Source organism: Trachinotus anak, unplaced genomic scaffold (genome assembly GCF_046630095.1).
Source record: "Trachinotus anak isolate AG129_WGS33_773 ecotype Australia unplaced genomic scaffold, CSIRO_AGI_Tana_v1 ptg000014l, whole genome shotgun sequence".
NCBI classification, from domain to species: domain Eukaryota; kingdom Metazoa; phylum Chordata; class Actinopteri; order Carangiformes; family Carangidae; genus Trachinotus; species Trachinotus anak.
Window position 1 is genome coordinate 943,969 of NW_027273865.1, and position 22,113 is coordinate 966,081.

A 22,113-nucleotide genomic window follows, 5' to 3' on the forward strand; every position below is an offset into this window, starting at 1 on the left:
GTAATGTAATTTATTGTGCAAAATTGGCTAATTAAGTATATCAATTGGAATTACACTTGGACTTGCCATTTAAATTCAGTTTACCCAATAAGGCCTGCGAAATACATTTAGAAATCAGCATATACATCACTAAAGTCTCTGTTTTTTAGCTCGGTTTTGATTACAAACAATTAACCTTTCTGATAAAAATGTCATGTTATATTCAGAATGTGGAGACCTCAGAATTGATCTGAGTGTACTTGTTATGATTTCAATGGGAATGTAATTGATTTGTTTTTTAAGTGCAGGATTTTTTTTGTAAAAGAATATTCAACATGGCTTTTGATTTTCCTTCAAGACTTTATACAGTTGATAAACGCTCTAAAATGACACAAAAACAATGGTTGCACAAAAAAACCGACTTTAATTTGATCAAAACTCACCATTTATAATAATTTTACAGTTGTGTGTAAAAACTATTGTAGTGCTGTTGTGTCTAACTTGATGTCAGTAGAGTGCAATAGTAACTACTCACTGTGGCCACTGGAGGACACGCAGCCAGACGCTGCTGTTAGTTATACTTAGTTCTTGTCCTTGTGTTTCATTCTGCTCTCTACTTAAATTAAGATGTTTGCATGATGAATAAATGGAGATATTATAAAATATGATGCTTTGTTGTCATTTAAACTGCCCAACAGTAAATACAGTTACAGCTGAGACTGACAGAAAATGATTTAGCAACAATTTTAATAACCGTTTAATTAATGAATTTGTAATAGTTTTCATGTTTGGACTATTGGTTTGATAAAGGAAAAAAAAGAGCATTGTGAAGGTTTCATTTTGCTCTGAGTAACTGTGATGGGCAATTCTCAAAACTTCCAGAACCTTTACGAACTAAATAATCAATTGATTAGCAAGAAAATTATGAATCACATTATGAATCATAATATAAATCATTTTTGGAGCCCTGCAAAATAAACACCTTTCTAAATACTGAAAAACACGGGTGTTTACAAAATACAAATAGGATAGAAATTATAGAAATAACATAAAAGTATCCCCTCATTTTGAATTTCAATTTTCATGCCCCTCTGATGGTCAATTGTAAAATCATCCATTGAAGTCATACGTTACCAAAAAAAAAAAAATATTTTGTATAGATATAAACAGTGGATATGAGAATTTTCTTGTTTGCTCCTTCACAGAGAACAGAGATTGGTAAATTTCTAATCAACTAATCATTCCAGGAATAAAAAATTAGGCACAGACACGGTGTGTGTTTTTGAGGAGATGCCTGGGATGTTGGTTTTAATAACTTAGAAAACATTTATGTTACAGCGATACTACAGTAACAGTACAACAGAGAAATGGAAGGAGCTGCAGTCACATCCAGTGGTGCCATTTTAAAACCAACAGAATCTGCCACACCGGCAAATACAGATGCACATCAGGTTCACTAGATTGATTTTGGGCTGGTGGCATAAACACACATTAATCTCCCATTACTGCCAAAATAGAAGTAGGGGGGCAAAGGCAAACTGTGGCTAAAAATAATAAAAAATAATAAAAAATAATAAATCCAAACTATCGGCTTTTGCCTTGGTCTAATGCAAGTGAAGTCTTAAGCACTGAGAGCCTGGTTGAGCTCATAAAGGACATGAACAAATTGCTGTGGTTCCCAAGATGCTGACCTTGCAGTTCTGCATTAAGGGGATTTTCGTTTCACATCTAGACACATATTTGCAATGGGATCTTGAGGATAACGCATACAAGTGAAAACAGCTAATGAGACCCAGTCCAAAGAGCATTTGTCTTATCTAATTGGTGCTGAACAGTCACAGGAAAGTACCGTAAACATTTAGTAATTTACCCGGTGGCAAACTCCATGCATCTGGGATCTGTTTAGTCAAAGAGAGCAGGGGCAGAAATCCTAATTATCAACTTTCCAATCTTATTGGGTCAAATCTTGTGTTTGCAACCCAAAAGCAAACAAAAGTAATGAGTTTTCTAAAGATATTATCCTCGGGTTTGGACAATTTCTGTTTTTTTTTCCTGTAAACTAAATGTAAACCACCAACATAATCTGATATTTGACTTGTATAGTCTAGATTTTAGTTTATTTAATCATTACAGAATTTTGCTTAAAATGATTATAGAGGATCTTGTCAAAGAACATTGGCCATGAATGAAATTCCAGACCCTGATCTGATAAATAAGGTCACTGGCAAACTCTCACAGCTACAGAAACCACAAGCTGTTGACTTTCTACAGATCAGGTATCAGCATACAGGCAACAATAAGTCACATGTCAGTTTAACAATGAAATGAAAACAAACAAAATAACTTGAGATCTTACTCGGTCTCTCTTTATATGCATCTTTTTTTATGTTCTCTGACAAGTGACAGAGTTTATTTGATCAGTCTGACCATATAAAAGACTGTTTCTGTCAAACATGACCATGAATTCTGCCCAGAAAACACTTCTTCAAAGGGGGGGTCACACCAAAAATGACTTCCAAGCTTTTACCTTCTAAAAGTTCAGTAGTGTGGGATTTGTTATGTGATATCTTAAGGTGAAAAAAGAAAACAATCCTTTGACTGTGACTGAATCTCTTGCTCCTAGAAGCCACCTGAAATCCCCTTTTGATAAGCGCTCCAGTAAACTGCGTTAGTAACTTGGATGGAGGCCAATCAAAACATAATCTTACCTGAAATATTTCTGGGGGCCTCAGGTTAGTGCTTTTGCTGTTTGGAACCACGGCTCATTAAATGTACTCTTTATGTTATGTGAGCTTCATTAGAAGTGGGCCAGGCCTTTTTGAAAACAGTGCTTCAAAGGAAATCTAGTGACAAGACATTTCACAGAGTCTCTACACGTCAGATGTGAATCCAGAATAAAGTTGGGCCCGTATTTATCAAGTGTATAAAAGTCAAATTTTGGACTTGAGTGAAAAGGTAAAAGTAAAAATCCTTCACTGTTACTCAGAGTCTTGAAGAAAAAAAAGTCATTCATAAAATTTCTTAGTACTTAAAAATAGATTTAAGAGAAAAGTTGGTTAAAAGTAGGTGCTATAAAGTAAATTAGCTTAATAAACGTGCTTAACTGCTCACACTCAATGACTTTTTTTTAAATTTCTTGGAGGTTTGATAAACACAGGCCCAGAGTTTGGACAGAGAGAAGTAAAAGAAAGATCTGCGAGGCCATCGTAACTTTGGAGTCTCACCTTCTGCATTTATAGTGGGATCATTAGACATTCCAAAATTGGGGTGTCCAGGTATCCAGGGTAAAACCTGGTCACTCTCTTCCCATTAACAACTTGGTTTATGTGACCAGCAGGATAAAACTCATTTAAAGCCTAAACAGTGATTTGACAGTATGAAGTCTGCCCAATGAAGAGATCATGCAGTCAGCCCCAAAAATTCACCAGATAAAACCATTTCAGACAAGTGTGAATTCTTACAGTGATGCTGATTCAGAAGCTGAGATGGCTGGTGGAGAAAACAAAGTTAAGAGTTGTCGTTTGATTTTTTGACCAGCGTTCATCCCCTGAGCCTCAATCAAAAAAAATAAAGCTTTGTTCCCTCTTAAAAACTCCTGGGGTCCCCGTCAGGGATACGAAGTGTTAAAAACCTTTGAACGTGTTCAACACAGGGCTGAGAGTGAGCAGTATTCGGCTCTTTGTAACAAATCTGTCACAGTTTACTGGGGAAACGGGTCCACACTGGTCGTACTTCACACAAATCAACGGCTGCAGAATCTCAAATGAGCAAACCGTCCATGAACTCGCAAAACCCCATGAAATGAAACCCCATTGATCCACACATCACCCGCAGCAGCATCTCAACTCCTCTCCTTCATATAGAAAATATAACACTATATTTTACAAGAGGACTAAGAACAGAACATCTATTATCTTACAAGGAACAGCGTACAGGCAAAGTATGTACAGCAAACGTGTCCCCACCAACCAAGGCTTTGTGAACACGTGGGACAATTGAGCGACCAGTCTGAAACCAAACACTTTGATGGTCAGAAACAAATGGGTAAATATCATTCTACAACCACTAAGGTTTAATGCTCTAAAGACGTTGCTGTTAATGCATTTGCATTTTCTTTATATCTTGAGAGAGTCTGAATGACGGGATATTTAAAAAACAATCCTCATCCACATCACAAATTTGCATTCAGGTGGTTCTGGAAAGAGTCTTCATCACAAGTTATGCAGTTATGTTTACCAGGGCTGCGACTAATGATGATTTTTCACTCTTTATTAATCTGCTAATTGTTTCCTCATATAACTGAATAATTGGTTAGTCTATAAAATACCAGGAAAGAGAAAAATAACTGTTAAAACAAAGGTTTCCATCATTTTGTAAAATTTTTGTTTGACCAACTTCCTAAAACCTAAAAATATTCAATTCATTAACACATTACTCAAAACCCAAACACACCATCACTGCTGGGCTCTCATGAGTCCAACGTGAGGAGGAGGAGCAGGGTTGGTCTGACCGGTCCGCTCCTGACCTGGGACCCGACTAGTTTGAGTGATCAGTGCGTTGCCTTCATTAGACTGAGGTCTGAATATTACTGTAGCTTGCTTGTAAATAAGGCTGTTGACCCCTTTACATCTTTGGTCTGGGTCATGATCTCATCCAGGATAACTGACAGGAAGCAATTCCTTGCCTCAAACATCATGTAACCATGCAGATAGATTTGATTTGATTTCATGAAGTAACTGGCACAGATTTAAGCCACCATGTCAACACAATGGAGGTGAATCCTGATTTAGTTTGTGGTGCCTACTGTGCTGAAAAATTGTATTTAAAGGACTTAGCGCTAAGACAGAGAGACAGAGAGACAGACAGAGAGAGAGACAGAGAGAGAGGCATGACATGCAACAACTGTCTCCTGCCCAGTGGTCCAGATATCTGGTACACACATCAACTGACAGGCTCATTTTTCAGGACAGCACCACAACAATGAAAACACCAAAACTGTGTTTTTGGTCCTCACAAACACAATTCCATTCACTTCCATTGCATTGGAGGCAGTAATCCCAGAGAGAGAGCGGTAGCTCAAAACCCACACAAACAAAACTATAGAGCTATCTGCATGGGTAGACAGCACGAGACGGAAGTGAGAAACTACGCTTTTGTGTCATTTTGTGACAGTTGTGTTGTACGGATCTCTACCCATCAGGTTAACTTGATCCAAAGTGTTGGGTTTGACACTGGCACTCTCCTTGGTGGCAAGTTATTAAGTGCTATGAGAATGATGAAGTGCTTTAGGATGAGGTACACTACAAACAGACTCCTGTGTCCAGTACAGTCTGGGATGGAACCACTAACATACTGTCACGTGGACCCACCAGAAAGACGTCCATAACTCAAGAGTTCAGGGAAATGGTCACGACAACCTCCAGCTGTGAGTGCATCCACTCAAACATGAAGTTGCTGCCAGTTCTGCTGTGAGGATGCTTTTGGTCCGGCCTGCTGGCTGCTATGTTCTGCCAGACGTGATGATGAGTGTGAATGGGTACGTATGAGTTTCTGTACAGTGTGTGACGGTGGATAGCACCCTACTACAATACAACAGCAAGGAGGGAGAGCAAAGACAGGAGAGAACAAAGGAGAAGAGGAAAAAAAGGTGGAGGGAGAGAGATATCCAGTTTCAAAGGTGGTGTGTGAGTGAGAGGCCTGACAGTTCAAAGAAAAACTGAAAGAAAGAATCAAGCGTTATTCACACAAACACAGCCATCATGACTGTGGACTGTTCTGGACAGAGTTTATTGAGTCTGTCTGGCCCTCCTCCTCCTCCTCCTCCTCCTCCTCCTCCTCTTCTACCTCCTCATCTTCCCCCCCTTCTGGATGGAAGGGGCCGTTGTGCCTGCCCTGCCTGCCTGGTCCTGCACTGTCCCTGGGCACAGTGGGACTTCCAGCCCCAGGCTTTGCCGGGCCCCTGGAGGTCCGATGTCTGTTTGACGGAGACAGGCTGCGGCCCCTTCCCTTTTCCTGAGCGTCGCTGTCGGCCCTCCTCTCTACCACTGAAGACTTTTTGGTCACCATCCTCTGTCTTCCCTCCTCTTCCTCCTCATCTTCCTCTTCATCGTCATCGTCAGAGTCGATGCGGTTGAGTCTTTTGCGGACTGGACGATCCTCTTCCGACGACGACTCTGATTCCTCCGACTCCTCCTCGTCCTCATCGTCTGTCGACGGCCGCCGTTTCTTCAGCATCTGAGCGAGCCGTTTGCGCCGCTGCTGCGAAAGTATCTCTCTCCTCTTTCCCCTGCCCATCTTCTCCAGGTCCTCCTCTTCTCTGTCCATCCTCTTTAATCTCCTCCGCTTGTCTTTGTCGTCCTCCTTCTCTAACAGTCTCCGTTTCAGCCGCCTCCCTCTCTCTCTGTCATCCTCCTCGTATCTCCTCTGCTTTTCTCTCATCCTCTTTCTCTGGAGGTCTTCCTCCTCTCTTCTCTTTCTGTTCACCCTCCGTCTCTGGTCATCCTCCTCTTCATCTTCATAATCATCCTCCTCCTCTGAGTCTCTGGAAGAAGGCAACACTGGAAGAAAAACAAAGAGGAATGATTTATTGGTTGGAATAAATCTTTGGTGGTACATTGAAAGAGGTGAGGTGAATGAGGTGAACTTAAGCCATCAGTACATTACATCAGTAGCCATTACAGATAGTTACAGTATTTACCAATTTATTCATAGCTTATTCAGAGCTCTTCGCCAGGTCAACTGGAGGATTTTATCCAGAACAGACATCCTGAACTGAATGTGTGTAAATCAGTGTGAAATTCTGCAACTAGTACAGATGCTCAGGAGGTTTAGGAAAAACCTGTTTTGAGTTGCATATCCAATTACGTTTTCCAACATTTGAATATTCGAGCAAGGAGCCCACGTGTCTATTATTGGTTCTGCCAGACACGCAACTTTAAAATGCACATTCTAAAAGACGCCTATGTATCCTCACTTTTGTGCAAGAAGAAATATACTGCTGAAGTGGACAGACTGTAAACCTCCAACATTAGCTGGGTGGCATAAGGTTATGTTTGATGTAATACCTGTGGAATATTTATAATATAAGTGTAAGATGAAGGTGTTGTATAAGATTTGGTCCCTGTTCTTAGAATATACAGGTACTAGACTGGCAGCCATTGTGTTGAAGGGCCTGGTGGGTCACAGCTGGGAAACCACACGACGTACTGGTGCACGACTGATTTGCTAAAGGGTTAGTGAGGCCGTACTGTACAGGGATGCAAGACTTGGCTGTTGTCTCTAATGGGGGTAATCCCCCCCATCCCCCTTTTTTATTTATTTATCTATATTATTCTATTTTATAATTTTTGGTTTACTCGTGATGTGTTGTTTATGCTAACAGCTCATTTTTGTGTGGATAATACTGTACTGTATATAGGGAAAACTGTGATACTGTTTTGGGGGGAGGGGGGCATGATCGCTCCCTCTGTATATGATGTAGCCTTCCCCTCTGACACTGTCTGGTCTGTTGGCCTGTTTTGTACTTGTTTATGATAAAGTCTAATAAAAATACCAGTACAGGAACAGGTACAGGAAGTATCTATCAAAATAAACCACAGGCTTTGGTCACTTTGTTATTTGTAATTATGGTTTGTATTTGTGTCACTCCAAAATGTATTTTTTGACCTCCAATTAAAAGTGATTTGAGAGGAAATGACACGGCAGATGCCAGCGATGACTGACCATCACTATAGTCACTTGAGAGATGCTCCTTGCGTGGTCTGCCTCTGGCTTTGATCTTGTTCATGACGGTGGAGGCCCGGGAGTTGTCTGACGACTCGGACGTCTCACGATAATTGACCTGCTGGTGCTGGCCCCGCCTCAGTCCCCGCCTCTTTTTGTCAGCGTCACTATCAGTCATGTCACTGAACTGATCCGAATCTGGAGAGGACATAGAGAGACAGAGACAGCGAAGACGTTCAGATAAACAATTTCAATAACGGTTTCATTGTGTCATTTATCAAGCAACAAAACAAAAATATTCTCTGGATCCAGGTTCCCAAATGTGACCATTTGCTCTTTTCTCTGTTAGATCATTTTCTCTTGCTATTAGTAAGATTGAATTAGTAGAACTGATTAATCATATTTGACATGTATGGAAATGGCAAAAAATGGCTATCACAACTTCCCAGAGTCCTTTTTGACGTGACGTCTTCAGATGTCTTGTTTTGTTGAACCACAAAAAGCCAGAGAAGTTCAGTTTAGGACAATATATGAGAAATAAAAACAACAAATCATCTGTGAAGCTGGAACAAGAGAATGTTTGGAATTCTTACTTTAAAATGCCCCAAATGGTTATTAAGTTATCAAAATACTGAATTACATTTTGTTTTGATTTGTTTTGTTTTTTTTTGAGTAAATGCTGTTGCAGGGGCTTTCCATCCCAGTGAAGAGATTTCCTTTTAAATATTCATGATAATATTACATCATCTGTAAAAACAGAGCAGATCCCATACTTCAAAATGAACACAGTCATATTCAATTACTCCCACTCAGTGAACTCTGCAACTGTAATGTGAAAAAATTTCTGTCTGCCTGGCGGTTTCCCCTCGTCGTGCACTCACCAATTTCTTCATCGCTTTCTTCCTCCTCTTCCTCAGAGGACCGCCTTCGCCGCCGTCTCAGCCGTTTCCTGCCCCTGCGTTGGGTCTTGCTGGGCCGGTGTTTAGGCACCACTCTCAACGCCCGTTTGGGGCGGGCCCCACTGTCCCAACTGCCCACCTCACTGCCGGCATCTTCATCTTCCTCATCATCTTCATCTGCCCCTGATGCACCGAAATCTTCATCCTCTGAGCTGTAAGAGGCAGAGGAGAATAACTAAGTCAGATGGCAGAGGAAAGAGAACTTTGAGAAGAGTTTGTATTCAAAGAAGTGTGAAGTGTGTGTGTGTTTGTGTGTGTGTGTTACCTGTTGCTGAGCATGAACTCATCTTCACTCTCTGCTGCTGTGCTGTCACTCTCCAGGTCATTAAGTCTCCGCTTCTTCCTGTTCCTGGCAGCATGAGCCTGGCTTCTGATTGGCCGTTGGCTCTCCTTCCCGTCCTCTGACAGGATGGCAGTGATGTCTTTGCTTCGCCCTGTTCCTACATCAGAAAGTCCAAACAGTCAAAAAGTCGTCTCCTTGAGTGTAGCTACCAGGCTGCTAGACTGTAGACAGAGGTTTTCCTATAAACAGACACTGCCTCTAAACTGTCCCGCTGACCAACTTACCTTCGCATGAATAAAACATTTGATTTGTATGGAACACCGAAGCAGCTCAAAGTGCTTTACAACTAAGAAATTACATCTATGAAGTGCTTAACATGAAAAGGGCATAAAAAGATCATAAAAACATGTTAAAAACATGAATGTAAATGAGATAACTACTGAAACCCATTTGATAATAATGATAATAATAGAAGATTAAAGGATGAAATAAAATGAATAATAATAAAATGGACATTAAAATAAATAAATAAAGATAAAAGTCAAAAATCGCATAGAACACAAGGAACGCATAAAATCAAGTAAGAAACTTTTTCATTTCTTTTTCACCTCTTCTATTAAAAGGCGCCTCTGCGGTGAGGCAAACAGCACTATAGAACCAATACAAACACACCACAGGTTTTCATTACACCAGCGTCAGCCTCTTTCAGCTGCCACATAACATCTCCCCTCTCACTGCCATCTCACTGTGGGTTTTATCTGCACCGGACACAGCCCGAAGCTGCCCCAGACATACAGTAAGTGCTAGTTAGGATGTTGGAGGTGTTACAGGACGTGTTCACAGGAAAAAAAAAAAAGAGTCTTCAAGAGACTCTTGAAGATAGAGAGGGACACCTGCTCTGATAGAACTTGGTAGCTTATTCCACCATTGAGGAACCACAGATGAGAAAAGTCTGGACTGAGATTGCCTTGTGTGCAGGGACAGTGATGACGACATTTCCTGGAGGAACACAATGGCCGAGACGGGGCATAAGGCTGAATAATTGAGTTCAAGTAGGTGGGTAAAGACCTGGAAGTCACTCTGAAGGCAAGCACAGTGACTTGAATTTGAGTCGGTCACCATGGGTAGCCAGCGTAGGTAGATGAGTAGCAGAGTGACATGTGCCCGGAGGCAACATGGTCAGAGAAGGATAACTGGTCATCAAACATGACGCCCAGGTTTCTCGCGAAAGTAGTTGGCATAAGGGACGAGGAGGCAATTTTGATATTGATATCATGTTGGAGAGCCTGATTGTCTGGGATGAGTTCAGTCTTAGTGAGGTTTAATTGAAGGTGGCGTTCCTTCATCCATGTGGTTATGTCAGAGAGACAAGCCGAGACCTGTGCAGGGGCTGTGGGGTCGTCTGGCAGGGATGACAGGTAATGTTGGTTGTCATCTGCAAGTAATATGAGGAGCCACGCCAGCAGATAAATGGACCCTAGGAGGTGATGTATATTGCAAAGAGAAGGGGTCCCAGAACCAATCCTTAGGGCACACCTGGGGTGGGGGTGTGGGATAAGGACATTTATCCTCGCAATGACACACTGAAGGAGTCGCCCGGTGGGATAGGACTCAAACCAAGAAAGCGCTTTGCCTGAGACGGCCATGTCTCAGGCAGGATGCAGGGGTTCACTGTATCAAAGGCTGCTGATAGGTCCAGCAGCAACAGACCTGTGTCAGTGGAGTGGCTGCTCTCTGACTGATTGCGATCAAGGCGGTCCTTCTGTGAGTGAGATCCTGTGACCTGCCTGAAAACCACACTTTCGATACACTTAGATAAGAATGGAAGTCGTGAAACTGGTTGATAGGTCTCCAGTTGAGCAGGGTCAAGTGAAGGCCACTGGCACCCATCCTTAGAAACAGATTGTAAAAGAATGCTGCAGTGCATAAGTGCAAAACTTCTGACCTGTACTAGGAAAGTCACAGCTAGCTAAAGATTAAAGTGAGAAGATACCTTTTTAACTTACTTCTGATTTTCTGATTGCAGTGTCGTTGGAGGTATATACTTAATCTAGGAGTTAGCAATGTATATTATATGCACAGGATTATATGAATTAGATTTTAATTCATTACAGTGTAATGCTGTTTCACACACTGTTTCTAATTCTGCAGTTCATTAGTCTTCACCCCTTCATTAACAGCATGAAATCTGCCTCATTTCTCCACCCTTCACATCATCCACTCACCACCACAGAGGTCTCGGATGTCCTCCTCAATAGCCTCATCAATGGCGTCGTCAAAGTCATCAAACCTGCAACACACACGTGAGCAAAACAGATGATGACTGCTTCAGTCTCAGATTTTATGGGTTTTTTTTAATGACAATTTACATTATACCATCATTTTAACCATTTCCCTTTTATGATTAAGGCATTTCCCCATTCATGATCATCACACAGTTGTACTGGAAAATGTTTGTTGTCAGGCTGATAAACTGAGCCTGTAAAACTGTAAAACAGGTCAAGTTGTCTGTAATGGGACGTCCACTCCCACTTTTCTACTTATCAACTGTTGATGGCAGCAATGCTCCAATAAACCAAAATGTTTCAGTGGGAAGAAAATTTATTTTACACTTTTGTTACATCTCAAAGATAAATGTGTGTTTTAGTGAGAACCTCTGAATGTTACATATCTATGTTTGTTGACAAGAAAAGCCCACATGGTTTCCCAGGAAGTGGGTTTAACAAACTGAACTCCGAGCTGATTGGAAACTTTATTTGGTTCCAGAGCAGCTGATCTGAGTCTGTTCAATTAACCCTGAGTATGTTCACTCCGAGTTAAGCATGTACGTGGTGAATGAAAAAAAACCAAACAATCATCAATGGAGCTCCAACAGTGCGATTCACCATGGCAACAGGTGAATAAAGAGCAGAGCCTCCGTTTGAATCCAGTGGAGCTGGAAAGATGAATGTGTGGCAGTGCATGTTTCTTTAAAAAACAGCAGCAGCAGTGAAAGAGCCCGAGCCGCAGTAGGTCACGTCAACATTTTATTCGTTGTGGTCCAGTAGACCGCAATATTTAGCAGAGTCGAATTTCCTTAACGGATGCTAAAGTGCTGAAATCCTTCGATTAGTTCGATTAAGATTTTAAATATATTTATTCTGCTGTAATCTGATGGGGACAGTGCTGCTGGCAGCAGGAGATGAAAACATGCAGTCGGGTCCAAAAGTCTGAGACTGTTTTCCCTTTCACTTGAAAGTATTCTCAGACTTTTGGACCCGACTGTAGATCAAACAGATAAGACATAAGCTTGTTTATAAATCTATGACTGTAGCCTCAAACCCTTTTTGCAGCTGAAAAAGCCCCTAGCTTAAAACTGAGTGTAAATTTTCAGATGTTGATTCTACATTTAAAAATCTGGCTCAACGGCATTTAATGACTATATTTCAACATGTAGCACATTTCAATACAGTAAGTGAAATGCTATTAAAACAAGAATCCATGATGTGTGATGTATGAATGTGGGGACAGAGATCACTCTGTCTCTGTCTCTGTGTTTGATATCGACTGAATGAATGAGCTAATGAAACGTCGTGTCAGGCAGCTCCTTCAGACTTGGCAGGAGGAGACACAGAGAAACTCAGGGTTTGTGGAAGAAAAGCTGCCAGTGAGCAGTTTAACCTTAAGTTACTCAGAATTAAAGTGATCTCAGTTCCTGGAACAGGAAAAACCCAGTTTCCCATAATTCAGGGTTAACAAACTCCCTAAACTTCCTAGAATACCCCCCAGCACCTCTAATCTCCGCCAGCCAATACCCACCTGTAGCTGATGTGTTTCCTGGTTCTGGTTGATCTCCTCCCCAGATTTTTACTCTTTTTCGAATCTTTCTTCTTTGCCGACTTCTCCTCTTCCTCCTCATCTCCCTCCTATAACAGTTAAAATCATTATTTTCTTATGTTACACAGTAAAAAAAAACTAATACTTTGGTTTGGCTTGTTGTTGAGACTGTCTGATCTGTTAATTTCAAATAACGGTGCAGAGCGGGACATTCCCTGATGATTGGTGGTAATACCACAGACTGCAGGGTAATACCTGCATCTCTGTGTTTCACTGGTCCAACTGAGAAACACCAGGTGACATGACACTGTTGCTTCCCTTCAATCTATCAATCAATTAGACTTTATTTCTTTAGCACTTTTCATACAAACAGTGTAAGTGCACAAAGTGCAGAATAAAAGCATAGCCATTGCAGTGTGATAACTGTAAATGTGAGCAAGCTTCTTTGTACTGAATGAATGGAACCCTGTATGCAGTTCCTATGGGCCTGTCATATCCTTGAAAGTTTTTTTTTTAAATAGACAGAAATAGACATGGGTTATTGAAAGTGCTTGAATTGATAGACTTTCTCTTCAACTTCAACTCTTCAACAAAGAAAAGTCTGTGGAGACATTCAAGCCTGTGAGCTTCTGTAAACCTGCTCATTTGATCCATGTCTCAAACTATGACGTGTTGGGTCCTTGAATTTGAGGGAACTGGGCTTTGAAAATCCCTGAGAAGTCATTGAATTTGATGTTTAAGAGGGTGTGGTGCCACTGTACTAATACTTACTACACCAGTTCTCTTAAGTTCGATTGTGTGCTAAGCTATTTACCAAAATAAATAAATGTTTAAACCTACAGTAATTATCATGAAGCTGCATTTTAACACTGATGTAATAAAAAATATTACATAAGAGAAATTAAAACTTGAAGAGGTTACACTCTCACTCCTGTGTGTTACTCACAGGTATGATGTTCTCCACACTGATTCCCACATACACCAGTCGCTCCCTCCTGGACAGACAGGAAGAGAGGAGGGTCAAAATCCACATCATGTACAAACTTTTTTCAGAGTTAATCCTCGTGTGTTGTGTGTATTTCTTTTTTTATTTACCTCCTCTCTGCTCTCTCTTTTTTCTTAAGAGCACTGTCCAGATTCTGCAGCTGCTCCTCCAGTTTCTCACACAGCAGCTTCTGAAGGGAGGAAAGATCAAGACTATTCAACCTCAGTTTCACCTGCAATACATGAATAGGTGTGTCTAACACACACACACACACACACACACACACAGAGCTTACATGTTGGCAGGGTGGACAGAACCACTCTCCGTCTGGAATCAACATGAGTGGCGGCCGTAGACAGGCAGTGTGGTATCCGCTGTCACAGGAGTCACACAGCAGGATCTGAGAACACACACACACACACACACACACACACACACACACACACACACACACACACACACACACACACACACAGTGAAATAACAGACAGTGACAACCCTTTGGATTCACAGTGGCAGGTTTAAATCACCCTTAATATCACTGTATTGAACTTAAACACAGAATAACCAGGCCTTTAAATGGCTTCAGTATTTTGTATTTACTTGCAGCTCCAGTATAAATTTGGCCCAGTGCTGCAAACATCACTTGACTCATCAGTCATCAAACAACAGACGCAGAGATGACAGTTATGATCAGTGATTTATTGTTTAACAGACTTTGCAGATACTCTCTGTGTGTATAATAAAACAAGCGACACACTGCTCTCCTACCAGTTCAGGGTGGTTGGGCAGGCCACAGTGAGTGCAGGCATCCTCACTGGGAATCTCCTCTGATTTACACGATTCTTCTGAGTCGCTCCCTCCTTCGCTCTCCTTCCCCCTGTCCTCCATCTCGCCTCCTTCACTCAGTTTACGCCTCTTTGAGCGGATGTTGGACCATCGTGGGCGTCGATGCCTCCGTTTACCCTGAAAACGCAACAGAGAAAAACTGTCAAAGACAAAAAAAACAAAACAGTACAACGATAACCCAAGTTTATGTGTTCCCACTCGCAGGATGCACATTTACAAAACAATTACCTTTCGTTTCCTAATTTGCCCAACGGGTTCGGCTTTTCTGTCTTTCTTTGTAATTAAGCTCTGCTCCTCTTCGTCTTCTTCCTCTTCTTCGTCATCCTCTTCCTCCTCTTCCTGTGTTCTGCTAGGCAGTGCCTGTTTTCTTTGTGGTTTCTTTCTCTGGCTCTCGGCTGCCTTCGAGCTCGGCCTGCAGGTTGGCAAAGCAGATGATCTTCAAGAAAAAAGGTATAAATGGGACTGAATTTATTGTCAGAATCGAAGCAGCTGGACCTGAGTTTACAGTGGACAAAAACTGGTACAAAGCTTATTCTCTAATCCCCCATTTTCACTAATTGTAGTATACACATACCTGCAAATCCTTGCAGACCTCCTCAGCGGCCTCCCTTCCTCTTGTACCTCCTGCTCCCTCTCTTTCCCCTCCTCCTTTCCCCCTTTTCCCCTTAACTTGTTTCTTCTGTGGGGAGGAATCTTTATCTTCAGCCTGATTCCTTCTTTCTGGAGCTCAGAGGAGGCTTCCTCCAGGGGACCCTGCTTCTCCTCTGACCCGTGCCCATTGTCCTTCACCCTAACCTGGGCTGTCAGGCCACCATTGACCCCATCTCCCTGGTGGTCCTGGTGGTCCTGGTGGTCTGTTTCATCTTTCTGGTCTACTTTTAGAAGTGGAACAGAGCCCCCTGATTCTGCCCCCACCTTCCCTAAAGTGCTATTGTTCTTTTCATGGTCATCTTTACTTCCTTCCTCTGCTACAGGGTGTCCAGACACTTCTCTTCTCCTGTCCTCCCTCCCGTCCTCATCATCCTTGAGGTGACGACCGCTGTGGCCAGTTTTTGTCCCCTTGTCTAACCGTTCCTCTGTCGTTCTTTCACCCTGGTGCTCTGCCATCTGTCTCCTGGGTTCCTCTGTGGACTGAGACAGCGAAGAAATGCTAACAGGATCCACTTTTCTCTCTGTAGCCTCAGGAGGTTGATCAGACTTTGAGGATGACAATGGTAGCTGTCTTGCGGTCTGAGCCTCCTTTGCTGCATGAGGAGGAGGAGCGGTGGCAGCGGCTGCTGCTGCTGCTGCTGTCTCCCCTTCAAAAGGTCCCTTCCTTACCAGCACTGACTGCCGGCTCACCTCCCGCTCTTCCTCCACAGCTCTGGAGCCCCAGTGGTCCACATTTGGTCCATTTTGTTCCTGCTGCTCAGCGCACGGGGCTCTGTGACGCTCAGATGGGCTGCGGATGACCCCTACATGACCTATAACACCAACTTGACCTATGACCCCAATAACTCCATTTTGTCCCTCTTTGTGAGGCAGGAGGACAGATGCTCTCCCATTGGTCAGTTCTTGCCTCGATGCAGTGACCACTAGCTGCTGCTGCTGCTGTGAGACAGCTGGACTGCCGGGGGGCACTGATGAGTTGGGTAACTTCCCTTCTCTTCCATGACTGTCTTTGCTCTGGATCACTGAGGGGTTACACACAATAATACTGCTACTGCTGCTGCTGCTGCTGCTGCTGCTGCTGTTGCTGTTAAGGTGATTGCTGTGGTAGCTCTCGGCAAGCTTAAGCTCCCTCTTCTTCAGCGGTATCTTGGCCTGCTGGTTGCTCCTGACGACTGCCCGCCCTGCTTCCTCCTCCTTGTTCATTTCCTGTTTTGTCACAGTTGCACCTGGTGCCATGACAACTGACACCGCATTTTTGGGGGCGTCAGACTCCCTGGATTCTGATTTGACAATGGTGGTGATCGTGCTCACGCGGTTATCGAACACGGGGGGTTTGTGGTCAGTCTTGTCCTCTTTCACCTCTGCCTCAGTGTTTTCCCGCTGGATGGCCTGTGTCTGCTCCTGCTTTATCACTACAAAACAAAAACAGCACAACAGTTATACACTTGAGATGCTAAGCAACTATCATTAAATGTCATTTTCTATTCTTCTTGTATCTGGCAGGTAAAATGGTTGGAGTAGCTGGGAGTAGTGGATACTTTGACCAACTTGCTCCTCCCTCAGTTTCAGTGACAGACACTAAATTGTAGGCTGTCCTGGTGCCCTTGTGGTTTACGATGCTGACCATGCACATACAACAGCTGTAGTTTTTTTTTTTTTTTTTGCATGTCAGTCATCCCCACTCTCCCTTCTTCCATGGTTTCCTGTCAGCTCTCTGATGTAAACTTTCCAGACAGGCAAAATCCAAACTGTCATTTTAGCCCAACACTTTATATGAATCAAGGATGAACAACCTTTCAGATTTTATCCGTCCAATGTCTGTCTGTCAGACGTTTTACTCACCAGACTGTATTTAGTTTTTAAAAAAGGCATCATTAGTCCCAGTTTGAGTGATACCTCACAGTTTCTTTGATAGATACCTTGTCTTAGGGGTGTCTCCTCCTTCACAGGGTCAACCTTCATAGAGTGTTCCTCTGTGGTCTTGGGTTTTGAGCTGGTACTTCCAATGGCCCCATCCCCTACATCACCATAAGAAACACACAGATAGTGTCATCCCTTATCATTCCTGCTGTAAGGTGACTTCAGAGAATGAACTGACTTTAACTGTTTAACTTCAGATTAATAGATCATGTTAATATTGTTTCTCTCTGGCCTTCAGTGAACGTTCCTGGTTTTGTAAGATTTTCTTCTCTAAAATGTTCTGAGCAGTGCTGTGATCTGGTTTGCTTTCAATTAGATCAGACTGAACTTCATAAGCCTTTTCCAGAGTCAGAGTCAGAGACAGAGAGAGAGAGAGAGAGACAGAGACAGAGACAGAGACAGAGACAGAGACAGAGACAGAGACAGAGAGACACAGAGAGAGAGAGAGAGAGAGAGATACTGGAACTGAATACCCTTTGCTTAATTCTCTGGAACTTATTGACATAATATAATTGTAACATAATGTCATTGTAAACTACATTGGTGGTACACGTGATCGTACACATATAAAATGCATTTGCTAAAAAGTTTTAGAAAATTATATTTTTTCATGTCTATGATTCAGAGACTGAGACATTGAAACTACAGTGTAAAGTGTCAGTTATGTGTTGTTGCTAACATGATGTCAGTGTCACTGTAAACAGATTATGATGTGCCGCAGCCACGAGGCGCGGGCTGCCAGTCTCACGCTGCTCTGACCCGTTAACACGGGGGCCAAAATAAAAACCGAGAGGTTCCACGGCCATCAGGCACAGGTGAGGTGAGCAGTGAGGCTCGCGCCTTATTCTGAGAGACACCTCCGCTCTTAGTTGTATCTCCTGTAGTCATAACAACCTGAACAGTGTTTTGACTGACATGATGGAGAGAAGATGACGAGGACTTAACAGCCAATTTATTTTCTCTCTGTTACAAAATTTGAAGTTATTACTTACATGCATTCATAGGCCCTCAAACCCATTGATGGTTCACTGAAGCCCTACGATCCAAAGCAACATCTGTCCACTGGCCTAACGTACCTGCATCTTTCTCTGTGGGGCTGGCATACTGGGATCCAGCCTGGGTTTGATCCCTGTCCTGACTCTGGTTTTGATCAATCTGAGCCTTCAGCAACTCCAGAGCCTCAGCCAGGTCGTTACGAGTCCTGAGAAGACATAATGATAAGTGGCTCAAACAAGATATGAAACAACAGGAAAACTACTCATTTTTTAAAAATATTTTTCATTTTTTAGGCTAAGGTTTGCATGTAAATCTGAAATGTGTACCTAACCAAACAAACCATTTTTCTGGGAAAAATAAGATCCAGATTGTAAGGAAAAAAAAAAAAGTTTTAAAACAGAGAAAGCAATAACAATAGGCCTGATTGCAGCCTGACCTGTCGACAACACTACGGCAGGTGAATCAGCCAGATTAAGACAACGGTACTACCTGACGATACACTTCCAGGTGGATCCGTCCAGATCGTCCTGCTCCTCTGTGTACAGTCGGATGTTCTGCTCCTGATCCAGCTGAAGCCAGTACATCAAACCATACCGGTCCCGACCTACAGGCTGCAGACGCATCTTCTCTGGGTCCTCCTCATTGATCGCCATCTTGAATTTAAGATTGTCATCAAACTGACACTCGCAGAGATACTGAGAGGTAAACGATGAAAACGTGAAAAGAGGAGGAGGAGGAGGAGGAGGAGGGGGATAACAGAGGGGAAAAGACACAACAAAGAGAAGGTTACTGTGACTGCATACGTTCTGCCTTTTGGATATATTAGTTACATTCAGTAAAAACAGGCATGTCGTACTTTGAGGATGCTTGACTTGCACTCCATGGACATCTCCTGGTAGCCCTTCTGTTCCAGCTCCCAGGCCCAGGTGCTGTTCAACTCCTGGCAAACCTGCAGGGAACAATGTTTAGATAAAGTCACCGCACACAAGCCAGATTTCACAAGTTCTCTGTCTGATAACATCTGGTTTAATCTTCTCGAATATCTCTACTACCTATTTCAACATTTCTCTGTCTGCTGGCCAACACACAGGTAAGGCTCAAACACACACACACACACACACACACACACACACACAGAGGCCTCACCTTAGCCAGGTATTTCTCCCAGCGGTCAGTTGACACAGACCTCCCCAATTTTCTGAGCAGCTTCACATGGAGCTCCACAAGGGGTTTAGGGACTGGAAAACACACACATTAGATTAGAAACATAACAGTGTTCATCTTAACTTTGGATAAGTCACTTCAAGTCCAGACAGCGGCAGGTTTTTTTCTCACAGCTGACACCAATCGCTAACTTTTCTCTTTAGGAGGCTTTTTTTTTTTTTTTTTTTTTGGAGTGCAATCATATCACAAAACACAGGACATTGTTTACATTTTTATTTAGCACAAGATTCTTCTATTTTCACCCAATTTATGAACAAAAAGAGAAGTGTTGATGAATTGACCATGGAAAACAGGTTCCTAAATAAGCAACAGGTTCCTAGATAAACAACTTGACAGCAACATCTTTCAAACTTTCTGGTCCTGCGCCTGCTTGTATTTTCACTTCACACGTCTTCCATCAGCTGCTGGACAACAGCCCACCATTGGCAAATGAATAAAAGGGCCATGACATTTATGAGGATGTAAAATGTGTTCATAGAGACTCAATAAGTTACGGACAATAACAATGTGAAAAAATTTAATCATTTTGTATGACATGTTCTGATGTAATATTTGGGGGCTTATGAGTGAGTGTGGAGGCACAGTTTAAATGCATCAAGGCAAACGCTGAAGAGAGTCGCACTAGACAGTGTTTTTTGATGCATTGCCGATATGCTTTGGTGATTTGATGTGCTAAATAAATAAATATATATTCATATTGCTCACTCAGTGCTGTTTTGTTGTGTTAGTGGGTCCCAGAATTGGTGTGGGATCTCACAGCTAACTCTCTCCGTTCAAATGTTAGCCCATCATACCAGAAGATCCCTCATAGGCACAGTGGAGATAATTGTGTAAATGTAATCGGCTGCACAAAATAAATGATTTTAGCATAACAGCAGTGTTTAAAATTATATAATTGTATTTCATTTATTCGTCCCATGAATTTTCATGAAATCTGATCGACATTTACCAGTTGGGTTGTGGAGGATTGGTTGGTCAAATTTTTTTATTTTCTAGATTAAAACAGAATTTAAATAAATAACATTTTCTAGATTGAAGGATAAATCAATTAATCAAGAGTAATGGATGATGAAACTAAGATGCAGCACTGAGCAGGCTTCATGTTTCATGTGCCTGCTGATGATGATGCTGGGACAGCTGTGGGCTGCGTCCTCAGAAACACAGAAACATTCCGCTGGCATTTAAATAAACACTGTCAAGTGTGAGACTTTCACGGAGTCTGTGAGTTTAGAGGAAATTCCAGTTTTCTCTGCTGGCCAGGCAAACTACATTTTTCTACGTACACAGTCTCAGAGGCTCAACTAGGAATCCCTAATTAAATCATGGCTGACTTTGAACCGTGAGAGCGATATCATAATTACCTACAGTATAAATACTGTCTGTCGTGTCTCATACTGAATTCACGGTGAGCAACGGAGCTAGCGCTAACAGCAGAGGAGCCAAGCTAACAAGCTAACAAGCTAACAAGCTAACAGTCCCGTCTGACGCGGTCCGTGAAGCCATTACCTCGACAGCCAGCTCTGAAACTCTCCTTCCTCTGCACGTCAAGGAGGAAAATTAACTGTGGGTCGTGCCCCCCTCGGATTAAAAGTTCACGGAAACCTCGATGCTAACTAGTTAGCCAGCAGCCACAGTCCCTACTGCGCCTGTGCAGATTTGACAGCCACTCTGCCAATGGCCAAAAAATAACATCCAGGGTCCGTAGCTAACGTGGGCCGCTCCGTGTAAAGTGCAGGTCGGAGTGGGGAGAGGTGGTTTCCGGAGCTCACGATCGACACATAGCCCCGGGGGCACTGATGTCTTCCAGCCTGCGTGCCTGTGAGGCGAGGCCGGTGAAAATGTCCACCTGACAACACTCCGGAGCTAGCTGGTCGGCAGTGCTGCATCATGGCTCCCACACCAGGTCCAGCGTTAACAGATCGATATCATTGACAACACGATCGACGGCCTGGCTCCTGGCTCCTGGCTCCTGGCTCCTGGCTCCTGCTCTAACCCCGCGGGGTACCGTGCCAAATTCAGTATCCCCGCATGTGTCCCGTCCTCCTACCTCCAGCAAACACGCAGCACAGCCCACAGGAGGCTTGGGGAGGGCGCTAGCTCAGCGCTAGCAGCTACGCTTCTGCCCAAATGTTTCCGTGGGCAAAACACCGGCTCTCCGTCCAGGAAACCCGGGGCCACACCGCGCCGCTGCCGGCGAGACAGTGCTGGAGCTCCGACTGGTGCCGCCGGGCCACACGCACGCAGACACACACGCACACACGAACACACACGCACATTTTTCGTCATCCTCACCATCATCACGATGATGATGATGATGATGGTGAGGATGGTGGTGGTGGCCCCTTCTCTTTCGGTTTCAAGTGTCGCAGCTTTCCACCACTTCTTCGCCCCGCTACCACCACTTCTACCGACCCCTCACCTGTCGTCGTGTCCCGCAGATACCGCTCCATCTGCGGGAAAGTCATCTCGGGCAGGTCCAGCGTCGCTCCGTACCGCTCCAGGAACGAGCAGACCTCCGCGAAGCTCGGGCAGAGCGCCGGGCCGGAGCGTCTCACCACCACCGGAGCAGCCATCTTTCCAGGCGGAGAGGAGGGGAGGGGAGGGCTCGCTGCCTGGATGCGCCTGTGTGCCAGTGAAATGAATGGAGGGAGTGAAGCGCCCACCGGGGCCAAGCTGGACAGGACGTGAGCGTGCAGCTTCCGGCAGGATTTTCACACTAAAACAGGGGC

General features: G+C 43.4%; 1 protein-coding gene across 5 annotated transcripts; it reads right to left on the reverse strand.

Moving 5' to 3' along the window:
- Positions 1-1,256: 1,256 nt before the first annotated feature.
- rsf1a (remodeling and spacing factor 1a) lies at positions 1,257-22,094 on the reverse strand. 5 transcript variants are annotated; one of them, XM_071497201.1, is made up of 18 exons: positions 21,804-22,094; positions 19,307-19,398; positions 19,017-19,109; positions 18,650-18,855; positions 18,241-18,365; positions 17,164-17,262; positions 15,168-16,656; positions 14,822-15,005; positions 14,516-14,710; positions 14,040-14,144; positions 13,855-13,934; positions 13,706-13,754; positions 12,742-12,848; positions 11,169-11,233; positions 8,926-9,100; positions 8,583-8,812; positions 7,702-7,899; positions 1,257-6,536 (listed from the first exon to the last, which is right to left on the reverse strand). In XM_071497201.1, the coding sequence occupies exons 1-18, from the start codon at positions 21,955-21,957 to the stop codon at positions 5,737-5,739; spliced, it is 4,446 nt and encodes a 1,481-aa protein (XP_071353302.1). In that variant the 5' UTR covers positions 21,958-22,094; the 3' UTR covers positions 1,257-5,736. The 5 variants fall into 5 exon arrangements, with proteins under 5 accessions (XP_071353302.1, XP_071353301.1, XP_071353300.1 ...); XM_071497200.1 differs by having other exon boundaries at positions 8,926-9,094; positions 14,822-15,029; XM_071497199.1 differs by having other exon boundaries at positions 14,822-15,029.
- Positions 22,095-22,113: the final 19 nt, after the last annotated feature.